The sequence below is a fragment of the Bos mutus genome, chromosome 24 (assembly GCF_027580195.1).
Source record: "Bos mutus isolate GX-2022 chromosome 24, NWIPB_WYAK_1.1, whole genome shotgun sequence".
NCBI lineage: Eukaryota > Metazoa > Chordata > Mammalia > Artiodactyla > Bovidae > Bos > Bos mutus.
Genome location: NC_091640.1, coordinates 7,369,379 through 7,390,201, shown reverse-complemented (window position 1 = coordinate 7,390,201; position 20,823 = coordinate 7,369,379). Strand labels below are relative to the sequence as shown.

Sequence of the window (20,823 nt, the reverse complement as noted above, 5' to 3'; positions counted from 1 at the left end):
GGTAGGAATGAGCAAAGGGTTTACAAGCAGAGCCAGGGTCTTCCCAGTAGAGGCAATAACTGAAATCAGAGTGGGTGGTGACATGACATCTTGGGGAAAGTACAGAGGAGAGAGAGCTGAAGAATGTTTAAAGTAAAACTAAACCAAAAACACCACCAGACAAACCATAAACCATATGTTTCTAAAGGGTCCTTAAAAGATCAGAAGACAGATCTTAGGGTGGGTTCAAGTTCTCAGAAATGAGAACCAGCTCATAGCTGAGCAGAAATAAAAGTGAAACATAAGCTCTTTCCACAGTGTTTTCAATTTAGTGATCATCCTATCAGTTCAGTTCAGTTCAGTCGCTCAGTCGTGTCCGACTCTTTGCGACCCCATGAATCGCAGCACGCCAGGCCTCCCTGTCCATCACCAACTCCCAGAGTTCACCCAGACTCATGTCCATCGACTCAGTGATGCCATCCAGCCATCTCATCCTCTGTTGTCCCCTTCTCCTCCTGCCCCCAATCCCTCCCAGCATCAGAGTCTTTTCCAATGAGTCAACTCTTCGCATGAGGTGGCCAAAGTACTGGAGTTTCAGCTTTAGCATCATTCCTTCCAAAGAAATCCCAGGGCTGATCTCCTTCAGAATGGACTGGTTGGATCTCCTTGTAGTCCAAGGGACTCTCAAGAGTCTTCTCCAACACCACAGTTCAAAAGCATCAATTCTTCGGTGCTCAACATTCTTCACAGTCCAACTCTCACATCCATACATAACTACTGGAAAAACCATAGCCTTGACTAGACGGACCTTTGTTGGCAAAGTAATGTCTTTGCTTTTGAATACACTATCTAGGTTGGTCATAACTTTCCTTCCAAGGAGTAAGCGTCTTTTAATTTCATGGCTGCAATCACCATCTGCAGTGATTTTCCAACAACACAAGAGAAGACTCTACACACGGACATCACCAGATGGTCAACACCGAAATCAGATTGATTATATTCTTTGCAGCCAAAGATGGAGAAGCTCTATACAGTCAGCAAAACAAGACCAGGAGCTGACTGTGGCTCAGATCATGAACTCCTTACTGCCAAATTCAGACTTAAATTGAAGAAAGTAGGGAAAACCACTAGACCACTCAGGTGTGGCCTAAATCAAATCCCTTATGATTACACAGTGGAAGTGAGAAATAGACTTAAGGGCCTAGATCTGATAGATAGAGTGCCTGATGAACTATGGACTGAGGTTGGTGACATTGTACAGGAGACAGGGAGCAAGACCATCCTCATGGAAAAGAAATGCAAAAAAGCAAAATGGCTGTCTGGGGAGGCCTTACAAATAGCTGTGAAAAGAAGAGAAGCCAAAAGCAAAGGAGAAAAGGAAAGATAAAAGCATCTGAGTGCAGAGTTCCAAAGAATAGCAAGAAGAGATAAGAAAGACTTCCTCAGCGATCAATGCAAAGAAATAGAGGAAAACAATAGAATGGGAAAGACTAGAGATCATCCTATAGCTAACAATAATAGCATCTCTCTTCTGTAGAGTACCAACAGGTATGCTAAATAAGGACAAAGTAATAAAAAATTTAGCCATCCTAAAACCCTAGAAGAATACTACGGGCCCACAAGGCACACGCACACATATTGAATTCAGATGTATGAAATGTCTTGCCTAACGATCCAGCAGAGGGAAGGAAATTAGTGGCTGTTGCCCGAGAACTTGGGATATATGATTCTCTGAGTACGGAAGAGAAACAGACCAGTAGTTGTTTTCTTTTCAGTTTAATAACTGTATTAACTTGATCTGTGCTCTTATCAGCTCTAAGCAGAGAGGAGACAGAGCTTTAACTTCACTGGGCTGTAGAACAATAACCCATAATTCAGAAGTTTCCGGAAGTGAGGTTGGTGATTACTGTCTGGCAGCCAAACGTAAAATGAGGTTGAGCATCACTGTATGGTCAGCAATACCCTACTTGCGGGAGCCAGTGGAAGTTCAAGTTGGAGGTGGGAGGACCTCCACTCAGTGCAAGGTGACCGGACCCAAGTAAGGGCATCAGCAGATATGGGCAGCCCTGCCTGTGACCTTGGAGACTGAGCCGCTCAGGGTGGGGGTGGGGGTGGGGTTTGCACAGGAGAATGGCCCACCCAGCTCCAAGCAACGCTGGAGCCCAAACAGGGCATTAAGTAATCAATTTGAAGATGTTTACGCTGCTTGGTGTCTACGTCAGAAGCGTGCTCTCTCTCTTTTATACTTTAATAAAACTGTATTACACAAAACGTCTGAGCGATCAAGCTTCGTCACTGGCCCCAGATTGAATTCTTCTCCTCTGGAGGCAAGAATTCCAGTGTCTTCTGTGGTTCAGCAACAAATTTTCATCTTGGGGGCTTGTCCAGGATTCTTCAGGACAAGGTTAAGATTCTTGGAGCTCTAGTTCTTTGTTCTCCTAACAAACATGTTTTCTGCTGTACCTGACTAACTCTCCAGTGTGCTAGTGTGTATGAATGACACACCCTGTGTGAAGCAAGTGAGGAGCCCTGCTCTGCAGTTCCACGGTGACCTCATATGGCTTATGGCAGAAACCCTGTCAGGGGTTTATACTGACCTGCCAATAGACTTCCCTGGTGGCTCAGATGGTAAAGCATCTGCCTACAATGTGGGAGACCCAGGTTCAACCCCGGGTAAGGAAGATCTCTTGGAGAAGGAAATGGCAACCCACTCCAGTATTCTTGCCTGGAAAATAACATGGATGGAGGAACCTGGTAGGCTACAGTCCATGGGGTCGCAAAGAGTTGGACACGACCGAGTGACTTCACTTTCACTTGCGCTGCTTGGTATCAATCTCTTCCTGTCTCTAAGTACTTTCTCCAGACTCTAATAAATGTCCATGATGTGTGTGTGTGTGTGTGTGTGTGTGTGTGTTGCACAAGTTGTGTGTTTCTCCTGCCCTGGAGGATGGGTCGAATCCACATATTTTCAAGTCCATCAAGAGCAAATCTCTTTCTTATCCATTCCTCTTCTTTGAGATTAAAGTATGTTTAGGTCTTTCCAGTGTTCTTGCCTGGAAAATCCCATGGGCAGAGGAGCCTGGTTGCCTAGAGTCCATGAGGTCACAAAGAGTCAGACACGACTGAAGCAACTTAGCATTCATGCATTCAGGTCATTTGTGGGTTGTGTCTAATGAGAGTTCAAATTATACGGGCTGGCCAAAATTTTCATTTGGGTTTTTCTATACCAGTTTATCAGAGAAGGCAATGGCACCCCACTCCAGTACTCTTGCCTGGAAAATCCCATGGATGGAGGAGCCTGGTGGGCTGCAGTCCATGGGACACCACTGAGCGACTTCACTTTCACTTTTCACTTTCATGCATTGGAGAAGGAAATGGCAAGCCACTCCAGTGTTCTTGCCTGGAGAATCCAAGGGACGGGGGAGCCTGGTGGGCTGCCATCTATGGGGTCGCACAGAGTTGGACACGACTGAAGCGACTTAGCAGCAGCAGCAGTATATCAGTTTATGAAAACACCCAAACTTTCTGGCCAACCCAATACTACTCTTCTCATTTCAGATGTAACCTAACAGCAACATGAGCTGAACTAGTTTTAAGATGCCCCACGAAGTCAGCATTAACTATAAATAAGTGCCATCTTCAGCTCTAGCAGTCTGAGGCAGGCACAGTTAGCTGCCTCATCCACTGGGCTCTAGGAGCTCACTGATCTTATTTGGGTCATGTCAGCCAGCAGTTGGTGTGTGTATGTGTTTGTCTCTGCCCTGAGGGCTAGGGGCTGCTTAACCAGGGGCTCTGTGTTTCATACCATGGTGTCAAGGCCTGGAACGTAGTGTTCAATGTGCATGGACTTAATACAAGTCTGTGGCAAGCGAAATGCACAGCAGACTCGTACATAGCATTGTTTTTGAGATTTTAGACAGTGATGCTCACACTCTAGGTATGCTTTCATAATGATGAAATCTGAGAGGTTCTTTCTAAATTACAATAGGTTAAAGGCATCTTTTAAGCTTTTCAATTTAAAAATGTTGGCCATTAGACCCCCTTTTAAGAAACATACAATTTCCATTTTTCTTGTTCTACCAATTTATTTCTGTTTGTTTCCAAGTCCTGCATCAAATAACACTTTTCTCCTGTGTTACTCATACGTAACTGGAATAAGAGAGAGAGCAGTCTTAGGTTGAACAGTCTACCAAACAGACTTGCAAACCATATGAATATGTATTATCAGGTTTCATTCTGTGCATTTGTGACATGAACTTTTAAAAACCCATCACACATTTATAGCTTGGAATGTAAACTGAAGGAATCGATTCTACAAAATCAATGAAATAAAAAGCTCCAAGTGACTACTTTTACAGTGGACAGTTTGAAAGAAGAAAAATTTCCACTGTCTGTGCACAGATCAAATCTCACTCGAAAGCCCTGGGCAGCCCACATGGAAAAGAGGAAGGGGAACACGATCAGCAAGGTTTGTGTCATGGACCTCATAGCCACCAGAATCATTATTCAACAAAGGAGGCTGCGAAAACTGGATATCTACAGGCAATCTATGCTCCCTCTGTAGCAACTTCGTTGAGTTTCTATCATAAATGGACATTGGATTTTGCCGAAAGTTTCTTCAGCATTTATTAAGATGATCATGTGATTTTCTTTATCCTTTGTTACTATGTTGTAGCATGTTGATTAATTTGAAGACTAAATCGTCACTGCATCCCTGGAAAAAAAAATCTCCCTTGATCATGATGTATGATCCTTTTGATGTATTGCTGCATTTGATTGGCTAATAATTTGTCAAGGATTTTCACATTGATGTTCATCTGGGATATTACCTGTAATTTTCTTCTTTGGTAGGGTCTTTGTTCTGTTTTGGTTTCAAAGTTATGATGGCCTGATAGAACGACTGTGGACATGTCCCCCCCTTTTCAATTTGTAGAATAGTTTGAGAAGGCTAGATATTAATTCCCCTTTAAGCGTTTAATAGAGTCCCCGGAAACGGTCTGGTCCCATTCTTTCGTTTGTGGAAAGTGTTTTGAACAAGGATTCAATTTCACTTCTAGTAATTGGTCTGTTTAGATTTTATATTTAGACCTTCCTGATCCAGCCTTGGAAGATTATACGCTCCTAGGAATTTAGTTAGTTCTTTTAGGTCATTCAATTTATTGGCATATAACTGTTTGTAGTATTCTCTTAGGATTGTATTTCTATGATATTGGTTGTAACTTCTCTCTTATTTCTAGTTTTATTTATTTGGCCCCGCCCCCTCTTTTCTGGATGAGTTTGGGTTAAGATTTATCAATTTTATCTTTGGAGAAAATAATTTCATTGATTGTTTCTATTATTGGTGGTGGTCTCTCATCCTACTTTATTTCCTTTCTTCTGCTAACTTTGGGCTCTGTTTGCTCTTCTTTTTCTAATTCCCTTAGGTGGAAATTTAGGTGGACTATTTGGATTTTTCTTATTTCTTGAGTAGGCTTGTATTGTTACTAACCATCCTCTTAGAATTGCTTTTGTTGTGTCCCATAGATTTTGGAAAGTTACATTTCTATTTTCATTTGTCTCAAGGTATTTTTAGTTTTCTCTTTGATGATCATAGGATTTCTAGTAGCATGTTGGTTACTCTCCACATGTTTGTGTTTTATTCCAGTTTTCTTCCTGTAATTAATTTCTAGTTTCATACCTCGAGTCAGAAAATGAAACAATAATTTCAATTTTCTCAAATTTATTGAGGCTTCTTTAGTGGCCTAGCAGGTGACTTGGAGAAAGTTCCATGTGCACTTCAAAAGACTGTTTATTGTGTTGGGGGATGGAATGTTCTGTAACTGTGAATTCCAATGGCCTAACATGTCATTTAAGGCCACTCTCCTTACTGATTTTCTGTCTAATCTACCCACATTCATTAATGCAAGTGGAGTAACGAAGTCCTCTACTATTAATGCAATACTACCAGTCTCTCCCTTTGTTTGTTAATAATTGCTTTATATATTTATATGCTATGTTAGGTACATACATGTTTATGAACATTTTATGTCTTCTTGGATTAACTCCTTTTTCATTATGTAATGCCCTTCTTTGTCTTTTGTCATAGCCTTTGTTTTATATGAGCATTGCTACTCCACTTCCTTTTTGTATCCATTTGCATGGAATATTTCTCTCCATCCTTTCACATTCCTCTGTGTGTGTCTCCAGCTCTAAAGCAAGTCTCTTGTGTTGTTGTTGTTTAGTAGCTAAGTTGTGTCCAACTCTTTAGCGACCCCATGGACTGTATGTAGCCTGCCAGACTCTATCCATGGGATTTCCCAGGCAAGAATACTGGAGTGAGTTGCCATTTACTTCTTCAGGGATCTTTCTAAGGGATGGAATCTGCACCTCCTGCTTGGCAAGTGGATTCTCTACCATTAAACCACCAGGGAAGCCCAGCTCTCTTGTAGGCAGCTTATTAATAGGTCTTGTTTGCTTTTATTCATTCACTCTATGTCTTTTAATTGTGGCATTTAGTCCATTTATCTTTAAAATGATTATTACGTATGTACTTATTGTCATTTTGTCACTTATTTTCTGATTGTTTTGTAGTTCTTTTAGTCTCTTCCTTGTGGCTCAATGATTTTTAGTGTTTTTTTGGGTCCCTTTCTCATTTTTTGAGTGTTATCTATTGTAGGTTTTTGGTTTGTGGTTACCATGAGGTTCATATAGATCGATATGTTATTTATATATATTACAAATGGATACATAATATTGATTATATTTTTATTTTAAACTGATAGTGATTTAAGATCCAGCACCTTCTAAAAACTGTGTTTTTTACTCCCCCCTCCAAAGTTTTGTTTTTGATGCCATGTTGGACATTGTGTGTTCTCTATTTATTGCAATTATAGTTGATTTTACAGTTTTTGTCCTTTATTCTTCTTTTGGTCATGCCTCATAGCATGTGGAATCTTAGTTCTCATGTAAACATGTCACCCGTGTTCCCCGCAGTGGAAGTGCAGAGTCTCAACTGCTGGACCACCAGGGACGTCCCTCCTGTATTCTTCTCACTACCTTTTTTAAGTGTTGGATCCACTGCCTTTACTAGATATTTGCCTTTACCATTGAGGTTTTTTTCATTCATATATTTTATTATTTCTTCTTATGACCTTCTTCCTTTTACTTAAATAATACTCTAACATATTTCTGTAAGGCTGATTTAGTGGTGATAAATTCTTTTAGCTTTGGCTTGTCTGGGAAACTATATCTCCTTCCATTTTGAATGATCTTGCTGAGTAGAGTATCCTTATTGTAGATTTTTTTTCCTTTTCAGAATTTTAAATGTATCATGCCACTCCCTTCTGGTTTGCAGCTTTTCCTGGACCTCAATATCTGTTTTCTTCTTCAGTTAGCAAAGTTTTCAGCCATTATTTCATCAAAAATATTATCAGGTATGAGCCATGGCTTCTTCCGGGGGTGCTAGAGGTTAATTATGAAGGTGGGAGGCAGGGCTGAAGCTGGAGGAGTTGGGGTCACAGTCCAGTGTGAGCTGCATCTTCTCTCCTGGGGTATGTTGGCAGCTAGAGCCCCATGTGGGCTGGGGGTATGCTATGGTAGTCTCAGTACACTGGTCCAGAGCACCAGCCACTTTTCAGACTGATGCCTCTGTGCTGGAACCAGCAGCAAGCAAATATGGGTGCACACTGTAAGAGTAGAGTCTTGGTTTCCTACAGCCCTCTGGTAAGCCTAACTGGTTTCTAAAACCAGCCAAGGAGGCTGAACTTCCTGGTGCTGGACCCTGGGCTAAGGTCTCCAATGTGGGGCTGAAACCCCTGCTCCTTAGGGAGGCTCCCCAAACTTGTAACTTTGCCCTCCTCTTCTGGGTGACTCACTGGGGCTATATGTCCCAACCAGATGGATTCTCTTCCCCTCCTGTTTTTTCTTTACAGTCTTCATTGTAGAACAGCCATTCTGCTAGTCTTCGGGTTGTTCTCAGAAAGAACTGTTCTATGTGCAGCTTGGTTTTGGTGTGTTCATGGGAGCAGGTGAGCTCAGGGTCTATTCTGCTGACTTGATCCTGCTTCCCCAAACGTCAAATTGTTTTTGCTGTGTGGTTGTACTTACTTATACTTCCCCTAACAATGTATAAAACACTCCTGTGGATTTATATCCTTGCCAATATTGTTATTTGTCAGAGTTTACTTTTTGTCGGTCTGACTGTGGTCTTAATTCCTACTTCTCCAAATGAAAGTGATATTGAAGGTCTTTTCGTACGTGTATTGGCGTATGGACTTTTCTTTGAAATGCCTGCTCATGACTTGTGCCTACTCTTCCACTGGACTGTTTGGGTTCTACTCACTGATCTGCGGGAGTTACTTACGTATCACTGACATTAGTCCACTGTCAGTAGCATTTGCTGTTGTTCAATCACAAGTCATATCCAACTCTTTTGTGGTCCCGTTGTCTGCAGCCCACCAGGCTCCTCTGTCCATGGGATTCCCCAGTCAAGAATACTGGAGTGGGTTGCCATTTCCTTCTCCAGTCAGTAGCATATGGTGAAAATATTTCCTCCTAGTTTATAATTTACCTTTTCGATTTCTTTTTGGTGCTTCTAATAAAGTTAATTTTTATTTATTAAAATTTATCAATCTTCTTATATTCAATGCTTTTTAAAAACTAGTCAAAAAAAAATCTTTCCTAGCCCCAGGTCTAAAGGGTATTCATGTTTTGTCTTTGATATATCAGTCCTTAATCATTTGTAGTTTTTACATATGTCTCGAAGAAGGAATCCAACTTCATCTTTTCCCATATGGATAACACTTTATCTTCTCCTGTTAATCAAACTGTCCCTCCTTTCTCCATTATCTGTCATGCCACTTTGGACATATGCCAAACTTCCATAAACATGTTTTGCTTATTTTCACACCATGTCGAACAGTTTTAATGACTGTAATTTCATATGAAATTCTGCTGCTTGGTAATAAGGTAAATTCCCTCCTCCTGCTATTGATCTTTAAAAAACGTCCTGGCTGTCTCATTATTCTTTCTTGTAGACTTCAGAATAAACTCATCAAATTATACCAGGAATACTCTGTTGAAATTTTGGGTGCAATTAAACCTATCCATCAATTTGAGAGGGCTTCCCTGGTAGCTCAAAAGGTAACGGATCTCCCTGCAATGCGGGAGGACCTGGGTTCAATCCCTGGGTCAGGAGGAAGATCCCCTGGAGAAGGGAATGACTACCATTCCAGTATTCTTGCCTGGAGAATTCCACGGACAGAGCGACCTGGCAGGCTACAATCCATGGGGCCCCAAAGAGTTGGACACAACCAAGTGACTAATGCTTTCACTTTCATCAGTTTGAGAACTTACATTTAATGATATGAAGCAGCCACCATTTTGGTGGTCAGGAATCCAAGGACTGGGATTCAGAGGAAGCACAGCATTGACAGTTTTTCAGCTACCGTGACATCTGGGGCCTCAGGTGGGCCGATGGAAAGGCTGAAGGGGGATGCAGTGGCTAGGTGCAGGATTCATGTGAAGGCTCCTTATTCACATGACTGACTGGCTGTTGAAGCTGGCCATCTGCAGGAAACTCAGTCGCTGTCATTCAGAACACCCATTTGTGGGAATAACTTCAGGGGAATATCACTCCTCTATAACCACAAGGTATTGGCTCTAGGACCCACACAGATACCAAAATCTGCCGATACACATCTCTTATATAAGATGGGGCAGTATTTCCATATAACCTATGGACATCCCCCCTCTCACTTTAAACCATCTCTGGATTACGCAGGACACCTAATGCAAAGTGAAAGTGAAGTCTCTCAATTGTGTCCGACTCTTTGCGACCCCATGGACTGTAGCCCACCAGGCTCCTCAGTCCATGGTATTTTCCAGGCAAGAGTACTGGAGTGGGCTGGCATTTCCTTCTCCAGGAGATCTTCCCAACCCAGGGATCGAACCTGGGTCTCCCCCATTGCAGACAGATGCTTTACCATCTGAGCCACCAAGGAAGCCTGTAAATACAATGTAAATCATTGCTAGTGTGTGACAAATCTAGGTCTGCTTTGGAAATTTTCCGGAATTTTTTCCCTAGTATTTTTACTCTGCAGTTGGTTGAATCCAAGAGTGCAGAACTATGGATACGGCAGGCCAACTGTACATCTACTGTTCCTCCATTTAGAATGACGGTGCTCTACGTTTTTTAAATATACTCCTTATTGTTTAACATACTGCCTTCTACTTCTGATTCACTAAGAGAGTCTGCCTTTAAGTAGAATATTATCAAGTACTTTTTCTACATCTTATCAGTGAAGAGAAGCATATAGATGTCTTTTTTTTTAAATATAGTTTTTACTTGATGCTAGTAATAGTGTTTAGGATTTTTGTCTCTATTCATGAGATAAGCGGGCCTATACTTTTCCATTCTCATATTTTCCTGGTTTGGTTTAGGTATGTTATACTGGCTTCATAGAATGAAGCATTCTTCCCTCTTTGGGCATTCTTCCCTCTTTTCCTATCACTCTTGCAAAGAGCTTGAATAAAATTGGGATTGCCCTTGGAATGTTTGTTAAAATTTGCCTGAGACCATTACTCTTATGTTTTCTTTATGGGACAATTATAATCACTACTTCAATTTCTTTATTAGCTACAAGACTATTGAAGTCTATTCTTTTTTAAGTCAATTCTAGTAAATGGTATCTTTCCAAGAATTTGTCAGTTTATGCTTTTAAATTTGCTCATACAGGATTGTTGATACTTTGTAGTAACTCTTCATGCTACTTTATCTGTATTATGTCCCCCTTTATATTCATTACACCATTTGTTCCGTTTGCTTTTTCAGTTGATCATTTACGGCAGAAATTCGTCTACTATTTTCTTCAAAGAACCCATTTTTGCTTTGTCTTCTGTTTTGTAATATCTTTGATTCTATTTCACTGCCTTCCGCTCTTGTTTCTTCATTATCTCTTCAACTTAATTTAGGTTTATGCTGTCATTAGATTTCTAACTCTTAAGACAAGCACACAGCTTATTCATTTTGAGGCTGCCTTCTTCTAGACAGATCTAAAGCAAAGAATTTCTAAAGGATTCAAAAATGTGAGAGACTCACTTTTGCTGCATCCCATAGTTCTTTCCGTGTAGAGTTTTCATTATCATTCAGTAACTTTCCATTGTGGTTTTTTTCCATTGTCAGTTACTTAGAAGTTTTTTATTTCCAAGTATACATTCTTATTGTTTTATTAAAATTTAACTCAGTTACAAAGTGGTAAAAGCTCATTCCATATGAACTTATTCTCTGAAATTTATTAAGGGCTTTGTTGCCTGATACTTGAATAACTAAATGCTTTACATGGATTGAGGGGAAAATGTGTCTAATTCTTTGTTGCAGAAATCTAAATATCCACTAGATCAAGTTTATCAATTGTATTACTCAGATTTTCTATATCTTTTTGAGTTACTGCCTACTTAAACTTATCAAAAATCAACAGCATGGATATAAAGCTATTCTTGCAATAATAGATTCATCATTTCATCTTTATTGTTCTGTCACTTTGGGATTCAAATATTTTGAAGTTATTTTGTTAGATATATGTATGTTAAAATTGCCACATCTTCTTAAAGCATAGAATCTTTTATCATTATAGTGATCTTTTTCATATCTATATGTTTTATCTTCAGGTCAATTTCATTTTACATTAATATCAGTTTTATTTTTGCTACATTTGCTTTTTTAGCCTTACTTCAACCTTATAGATAGCATATATATGATTGTCATCTTATTCCTTCAGTTTGTCACTGCTCTTTTCATCCTCATTAAAAAATTGATACCTGCATTCCCCTCACAATAGCAATATAGCATTCTTTTACTTGCTTTGTTCTTCTCCTCACTAATGTCCATGCTGTTATTATCTAAATATAATTTTCCTTCTTTCAGGTGTCTTATTATATATATAATATACATACAGTAACATGTACATTTTTAAGACTTTTTACATATGCATGTTAACACAACCTGGATCAAGGGATAATATGCTGTAGATCAAGACACAGAGCCAGGATGATTGCTTTGTGTCTTTTAACACATGACAAAAGATCATTGTTACTATAAACTCCTGCTACCATAGGTTGGGTTTACCTGTCATTTGATTTCATGTAAGTGGAATCATCCAGTACATTCTCCGTGTCAGGCTTTTTTTTTGCCCAAATGTTTTGACATTTATTCATGATGTTGTGGTTATTGGTATTGTTATTTTTTATTGCTGGGCAGTATTTCGTTCCATAAATATAGTACAATATTTTTTAACTTATTGATGGGCATTTAGGTTGTTTCCAGTTTGGGGTTATTATCCTTTCTATTGGGTTGTCTAGGGGCTTTTTGTCTTTGACATTCTTAGATTTTCACAATGAGTGTATTATGTATTTTTTTTCTTCCCTCTCTTCTTTGGTTTTCTATGGGCTGTTTAAGTACAAACTTTATTGTCTTTTTTTAGTATTAGGAAAGTTATGTTCACATTTCTTCAAGGATTTATTTTCAATTTTATTTTTTTCCATTTTTGAGACTTCTGCCATCCAGATGTGAGCACTTCTACTTTTAGCCTCCACATGTCCTAATGTTTATATTTTTACTTTCTATTTCCGAGTCACTGTTGTTTTCTTCTTTTTCAAAAATTTCCTGAGTCATGTTTTCTGATTAATTCACCCTCAGTTGGATCTGTGTTACCACTTGTCCTCCCATTGTGGTCTTTCAACGTTCATATCCATTGTACATATTTTTGTACCTTTTTCATGTTTACTCATGTAGGTCTTTTAATTTCTTACCTCTTTCAATGTATTTGTTTGGCTAATTTAAAATTCCTGGCTCATCTGTTTTGACATTGCTGCCGCTTTGAAAAATGTATTTTCAGCATTTAGAATGCTGAATAAATAACATAAATACATAAATAAAAATGTATTTTCTAAAGTGGTCATAGTTCTCAAATGTCTTGTTGTTCAATATTTGGCGAGTGAGCTCATTTTCCCAAGGGAATAGCAGGAGCCTACTCACAGTGAAGGCCAGGCCTTGGCCCGTAGAGGCCTGGTCGGCTCAAGGGGTAGAAAATGGAGTCTCTGGGGTACCCATAATTCACAGTCATCCCCAAACCAAAAACCACTACTGGTCAGTGAGAAGCAGCGTAAGGAAGGGACACTTCCATGACTGTGTGTCCAGGCCTGGGGATCTGAAGTGTCAGGGCACAGGAGGGCCTGATGGGCATCAGAGACCAACTCCCTGGCAGCACAGGGGCTCTGTGTTGCAGCCTCAAGTTTGCTTGGAAGCACCCCCAGCCTAGAGATCTGAACAGAGAGGCAGGCACTGCTTCCCTCAAGGTGATGGCTGGTGGAGGCGAGAACAGGCCGTCTTCTACCCGAGTCAAGATACCACCACCGCTGCACACGGCGGTTCCAACAGCTGCCCCGTGACACCAGGGTTTGCTCACCATGCTCCCTGTCCAACTGGGAATGAACTGGGGAAGGTGGACCCACAGTCCTGAGAGCTCAGCACTGAGGACCTCAGTTAATACCAGCCCCCATCTCCTTAACAACTTCAAATATTTAATTCAGAGTAAATGTCATATGCATTGGATCTATCAGTTTTCAATTAGACTCTGCATACTTAAAACTTCCCCATTTGGGTAAAAATGTGCAGGCACTATAGTATTATCCTCACCTTGTAGACGGAACTGTGTATTTTCAGCTGGGGATAGAAAACATACATAAAAAACATAAAGCGAAGCAATCCCAGACTTCATTCCCTATTGCAGTGGTATCAACCAAAAAAGCATTTCCTCCCATTTTAAGTTAAACTACTAAAAGTTTCCTTTCGGCCTTTACCACTGCCCCCTCCTCCCTTTCTGCGCAAAGCAGTGTCACGTTTATTTTAGTCAAAGGTTCTCACAGTGCCTGCCTGCTGCTGCCAAAATGTGGGCACGAAGAAGCAAACTGGAAGGAAGCCAACAGGTGATCTGTTGGCTTGTGCTTTGTACACAGCATGGGCGATGCAAACTGGCTTCTTCTGTTCTTTCCACACTGCTGGAGCTGCAGCTTATATAACTTTCAGAATTGAAGGTTCTGTTTGCAAAAAGTTGATACCTACATCCTGCCTCCCAAAAAGAATAGCCTAAATAAGATTCCTCATAAATAATGGGCCTTGACAGGTTAGATCAGAATCTCTGTTCCATGTCAGCGCCAGTTATATTTTCAAATCATATCTAAAATATTGGGGTTTTATTCTTTCTCTATGAAACTAAAAAAAATTCTACAGATTTTAAAGTGTTTTTAAGCAGTGCTTTTTGCTTTCATTCTTTAAACACCTAACAAAAATCTACTCATAAAAGCTTAAAATAATGCCTATTTTGACAAAGTCAACAGAATTTTAGCCTAACTTACATGATGAAATTCAACAGCTTTTACTAATAAAGTATTTTCCATATCCATCCATCCATTCAATTCAAGTAAATCAATATAAACTGAACACTTGCTTTGTGAGGCACTGTCAGAGGCAGGGAGTCTCAAGCTGTCAGAAGTCATGTTTTGAAGCAGATGGTGGGAAAAATGACTTTATGCAAATGAGTATAATACAAGGGGAAAAGGGCTAAGTGATATAAAAGTTAAAAAAAAAAAAATTTGACTAAAATCGATGCGGAAACTCAAAGAGTAAAGACAGACATTCTTGCCAGCCGGGGAATCTGCCACAGCTTCATGGGAGAGATGACCTTTGATCTTGGCCTTTGAAAGCAGGCAGAAGTGGAAACGAAAGGTGGGTGGTGGAGGAAAGTTGAAGAATTAAACCAAGAGGCAGGAAGATAAAGGGCACGGAGGAGCAAGCCAGAGAACATGAAGAAGATAAAAGGGGAGCTGACAAGGCTGCTGAAAGGGCAACAGACAGCCGGGTGAGGTCTTTCCTTCCGGATGTCCACAGGATAACTTGCTGGAGGAAAAATGCACCAAAGAAGAATGGGCACTTGCGACTGGAGATACTGGTACCCAAGGGCTGTCTTCCAGTGGGAGGAGGGGGGTGAGGGGAGCTTCCTGGATGTGGGAACAAAAAAACAAACAAAAAGAACAAGAAAATAAAACTCTTCTCTTCCTGAAGCCATTATCATTTGGGGCTTTCTACTCTGCAGAAAGCAATCCTGGCTTTTCCTAACAGAAGAGGTAAGCTTTTATAAGAGGTACCATATCCATAAACTGATTCTCTGCAACTCAAGCTTTACAAATATCATCAGAAAATGATTAAAAATAGTTTTCCACTTTATAATCTGTTTCTTTCCAGGGTAAGCCAAGGGAAGAATGTTCTAACAGAGGATCTGAGGAATTCATGTTTCCAGAATGTGCGCAGAATGCAGGCAATCTGCTACCAGATCACTGAGCATCGCTGCCTACATGAACGAATGGAATGAGATGTAGACTCTCCTCCAAAGGCACAGCCACGGGCAAGCCACAGGGAAAGTGACGTTGTTGGAAATGGAGAAATGCATGAAAGAATTTTCCTTGCAGTCTACATCCACACACATACATTTCTCTTGGATTAAAGAGAAATTTATGGAACATCACCATATGGAGCACTTTAAAACAGCAGATTTCTTTTCTTAGGCAGATTTCCCAAAGGCAGGAGTGAACAAAACACAAAAATGGACGTTGTTGAGAACATCTGAAACAGGATCATGCTGAGCTCTTCGCATCTCACTACCAAGCCTCAGGACCCAGGTCTTGGCTTGGTCTTCCATATATTCTCAGCCTCAGGGTCTACCTACTCAGCTCAGCATATCCATTTCACTTGGAACCAGGTGACTTGTTACTTGAGTTTTAAAAGGAACAACTTGGGATGAATACCTTCTGACTTAAGAATAAACTCTAAATTCCCTGAAACTAAGCCTCCGAACTCCCCAAAACAATGGCCTTCTGTCATCCATTTCCCTAACTGCTTGGATCATGAGGTCAACAACAAGTGGCCAGAGGACAAATCAGCTCCCAAACTGATGGGTTCTTTAGGCTAAGATTTTGTTTTGGCTGCTAAGGTTATAATTTCTTGTGTTTTCCATTTTCACAATTCAAATGGAGAAAGAGCAATATTTCACCAACTGACATTCAATCAAGACAACTTGATGGGCCAAAGGAGAACAAGCATCAAGTCACGCAGGTGTATAAAGTGCCTCTATGCAATGCTTTACAAGACTTAGTTCTCCCTGATGACTTGCTCAGTGTCTGCCATTAGTGACCACAGGACTGTGGACATGAGCCTCCACCAGAAACAGATGATCTTTGGGGAATGTAGTTCTAAGTAAAACTCACTTTCCAGCATATCTGGAAAGGGACAGAAGTATAGCAAGGACACAAAAATGTTAATGTTTTAATGAAAGTTAGTCGAGATCATAAGAATAAACAATCATTGATAATGTCCAAGAGACAATCACGTACGTACAGGGAGGACCAGGCACTCAGTCTTCTCCCTGACTTTACAAGGTGGGTGTCCGTATTCTCAAGGACAGCAGAAGCAGCAGGCTGTCCCTGGTCCCACAGCCATGTGGGGTGAGGCCAGGCTGGCCCTGAGTCCCCAGACTCGAGAGCCCTAGGCCCTGAACCACTGCGCCACGCTCTCTCGTTTGCTCAAAGAACCGTGGACACACCTCACATGACAAGAGCAACTGTTATTCTTATCCATCAATCTGCGAGGTATGAGAAACATGAGGGGTCAGGCAGATCTCATGAGACAGGCGTAGACAGGTGCAGCCACAAACACTGACGATGGAAAATTACTACGGATGAAGAGTGCATTCAGCACTCCAAAGGGAAACTCGTGACCTGCAGTTAAACCCACAAATTCCATCTTTCACTCCCTTATTTACAGAATACCAAAGAAAAGAACATCCAGTTATTCACTTCTGAAAGCAATTTTTGGAAGAGTGAGGAAGGGCTCCAGCTAGGTCAGCTAATTATTCTACTTCTTTCCTCTGTTTTCAAAACCGGGGGCCACCTTCTCCCACAGAGGGCTCAAGGTTTAGAACACAGACACCACAGGATCAGTGTCGGCCTGTTGTGGTTAACACGGCACAGTCTTTGAGCTCATTCTTAGCAGTGACACACACTAACCCCCGCCAACGAAATGGCCAGGCAATGGGAAGTCTGAAGACAGGGAGGCGTGAGCTAGTCCCCCCTACCCACCCTGTCGTGCACTGGACCTCTGCCTAAATGAGGGACGTGTGATGGGAAGAACATCTGGCTCGCAGGCAAGAGACCCAAACTCAAGCCCTGACTTCCTTACTAAGTGACTGCGTGATGTTAAGGCATCTGTAAAGCTGAAGGATTAATCAGTGGTTCTCAAGCTGCGATGAAGATCAACATCACCTGGCCAGTTTGCTGACCATTCCAGACACAGGCCTAAGACTGGTTCAGGTGGCCCAGGCATGTGCATTTCAAGGCATCCTGGGGGATTCCGATGTTGCTGGGTCCTCAAGGTAGAGCCACGGCAGCTGCTGAAACAGCGGGCCAGTGACCTCAGGGACCGTCCGCTCAACAGCTTCCCCACGGGTTGGCTGGACACAAGCTGAAGAGACAAGGACGGGTGGGCGAGCCACCAAGGCCCTGGAACACCTTGGATGCATTCTCCTGAAGCCAGGACCTCCCCGCCACTTTTCAGGGTGGCGGCCCTTCTGTGACGTCCCTGCAGGGTCACAAATCCCCCCATGGCACTGTACTACCCTGAACTGCTAAGAGAATACAATCAATTACAGTTCTCTCAGATTCCAAGGACATGAGGCAAAGCAAACCCTGAGATGTGACTCAATCAACCAATGAACCATAAAGGGAGTGATGACTTCCCCAAAGAAACCCAACTTTTGTAGAAAAAATGGAAGTTATGTATAAGATCCAAACACAAAGACAGGGATATCAATGAGGGGGAAAAGAAGTAGGGGGAGTAGAGCACAGTGGTTGGAACCCCCAGGATAGTCAACAATTATCCTGGGCTCCAACCTCACCTGCACTCTCCACCAGCCACAGACGAGCCACCAAGCCAACTCCATTCACTCACCTCCAACCTAGGAACAACGGCAGTATTTTAGAGGAAGACAGATTAAATAATAAACATTCTGAGGATAGTGCCTGACACACTGGAAGTTCTTTAAATGAAGTTACAAAGAAATCCATTTTATCATTCATCAGTGAGGACTTAAAAGGTAATACCCCAAAAATGACATAAATATAAGAAATCGAGCAAAAAGGAAGAAATAATTCCTAAGGTTCCTGCTCTTAGAATTTTTCAGAATATTGCCATGTCCATTGCTTCAAATTAATTTGGGCTGCCTGGAAACTTCTGAACTTCCGAGATCTACTTCTCAGATCTCTAATCAATAATTTTCAGATACTACAAATTTATCTGCTTCTATCTCAGTATTTAACATATATTTTGTCCCCATGCTTCCAGCTTAACATTACATGGTTTATTTTATTAATGATAGCAATTTGCTAACAGCACTTAGTAAAAAAAAAAAAAAAAAAAAGTTCTTTTTTTCTTGTTAACCTTAATTTATTTAGAAAACAGTTTCCTAGATAATGAGTGTGTATGTACACGTGATGGAGAAGGAAATGGCAACCCACTCCAGTATTCTTGCCTGGAGAATTCCCATGAACAGAGGAGCCTGGCAGGCTATACGGTCCATGGGGTCGCAAGAGTCAGACACGACTTAGTGACTAAATCATCATCATCAAATCACATACATGTGAGGTATATGTGTGTACACAAACAGAGATGTGTATATACACACATACATCTATGTGTTTCTGCTTTTATTTTTCTTTCCTTAGACAAAATTTTCTCTTCTTAATTTCAAAAGTGTCGGGAAAACTGCTGAAAGTGACTACATCTGAAGTTCTCTTTTTTCCCCCTGCATGCGGTTTGCAGGATCTCAGTTCCCCAACCAGGGACTGAACCCAGGCCACAACGGTTGGAAGTGCCAAGTCCTAACCGGTGGACCACCAGGGAACTCCTGACCTTAAGTGCTGAGTTAAGAACTACATGTTGGTTACGAGTTATGTCCAGAGACCTCAACAGAGTTGGTCCTAACAGATTTCTCACATTCTTTTTCTTCATGATGTTCTGAGCTGAGACAGAATTTGAAATCCAGGTGTAAATGACCATACATTCCACTTCTTCCTTTTTTTGTTGTTGTTTTTTGTTTTTTTACTATACAGCATTTCAGAAGTTGAAAGGTGAAAATAATAAAATATAACACATTTATAAATCATATGGAAAGGAGTTAATATTACTAAAAATTACAAAAATAAGCTACTCACCAAACTAAACACATTTACTACAAATATCCATTCACTGATGTGTATGTTTTGAAAAATAAGGATTTGTATTGACAAGAGCCAAATTTTACATACAATGTTTTTTTAAAAAAAGATCAGAACACAATGTCTTCTTTCCATTCCTCAAATTTATATTCATGAGACTGATAAAAGGCTGCAAGCAGAAATTGTTAGTCAATTTTCAGTTACTAAAAATATTTTATTAAATAACTGATAAATAAGATTTTTACAAAACACATTGCATAGAAAAAGGTAAAACTGCTTGTGTTCCCAGGACTCTCTACACCTTTTGTTGCGGAGGCTTAGCATGTCTTCGGGGATGGGTCTACACACAACTTGCTTCAAGGTTGGCTCACCTGTCCAGTGGCCGCCTGCTTCGGGGCAGAGCACCCCAGGGCGTTCATGAAGAGTTAAGCTGCTGTACAAGGTTTTCAAGACATTTCAAATAATAGGCACTTAGAGGGGTTTCTTCTGAGTCTGAGAAAGCTGAGACAGAAAGATCAGAGCACAGAAGAGCAAGTTTATTAAACTTCAGCACTGCACTGAGCAGCAGACACGCACTCACTGATGTGAACAGAACTGTGTGTAGCTTCCAGTTCTGTTTCAATCCTTGATGCACTAGCACTGTAAGAATATTTTTAAATTTAATATTCAAAATACATTTTAAAAATTAAGACATTGTAAAATTTATCTTTAGTTAATGGTTTAGCCAAAGAATATAAACAAAAAATAATATAGCCCCACAATGGACACTCACTACCTATAAGCCCAAATGAATGTCTTGCTTTTTTATGTACCATCCCTAACACATAACTCAGTTATTCACTACCGACAGAAACTCATGGTTACAGCTAGGAAAAAAACCAAAGGGGGAAAAAAAAGCCAAACCCCCACAATCGAACCACTTACCACCAAAAAAAAAAAAAAAAAAAAAAATCACACTTTATAAAAACACAAATTAATAACCAATAGACACAGAATAGTACAGGAAAGACACAGTTCAGTATCTTAACAGAAAAAAGGTTTAGAGAATAAAGCTTGTTGAAAACTGGTGTCACTTAAAATGAAAAATGCCCTTCGAGAGGAAAACCCTGCCTCATACCATGATCACATCACAGGGCTGAGTGGGTGCAGGGACAATGGAATCTATTCTTGGAAGACTGTAATTCAGCTCCCTGACGTTGGATCAAAGTTTTCTGTTCAAGGTCAATTTTAATTGGGCCCAATTCTTATCACCCGAGAACACACTGCAGCAGTGGTAGCCATTGGCAGAAAGAAATTTGGTACAAGAAGAAAAAATGACCGAGAGAAAGACCACTGACATGTCTTAAGAAACTACTATGTCTCAAATATTCTCACCTATTACAGCATTTTATTACTGAAAAAAAATATTTACAGTGAAAAGCATGGATCAAATACTGGCCCACTTTACAATGCCTTCACAAAGAAGTCTGCTTCCTCACAATGCTTTCACAAAAAAGCCCCTCAGACGTCAGTGTAAAACATCAGTGTAGGAAACTGCCATTCTGC

General features: G+C 40.7%; 1 protein-coding gene across 4 annotated transcripts in view; it reads right to left on the bottom strand.

Annotated features, from left to right (window-relative positions):
• Positions 1–18,569: 18,569 nt before the first annotated feature.
• The window catches only part of RTTN (rotatin), a 121,480-nt gene continuing 119,226 nt past the window's right edge, over positions 18,570–20,823 (bottom strand). For 2 of the 4 annotated variants that reach the window (XM_070362058.1, XM_070362057.1), the window contains exon 49: positions 18,752–19,779. In XM_070362058.1, coding sequence (XP_070218159.1) covers positions 19,694–19,779 — 86 coding nt within the window. In that variant the 3' untranslated portion in view covers positions 18,752–19,693. Of the gene's footprint in view, positions 19,780–20,823 lie in introns of all 4 variants that reach the window. The other 2 variants (XM_070362060.1, XM_070362059.1) reach the window with 2 other exon arrangements.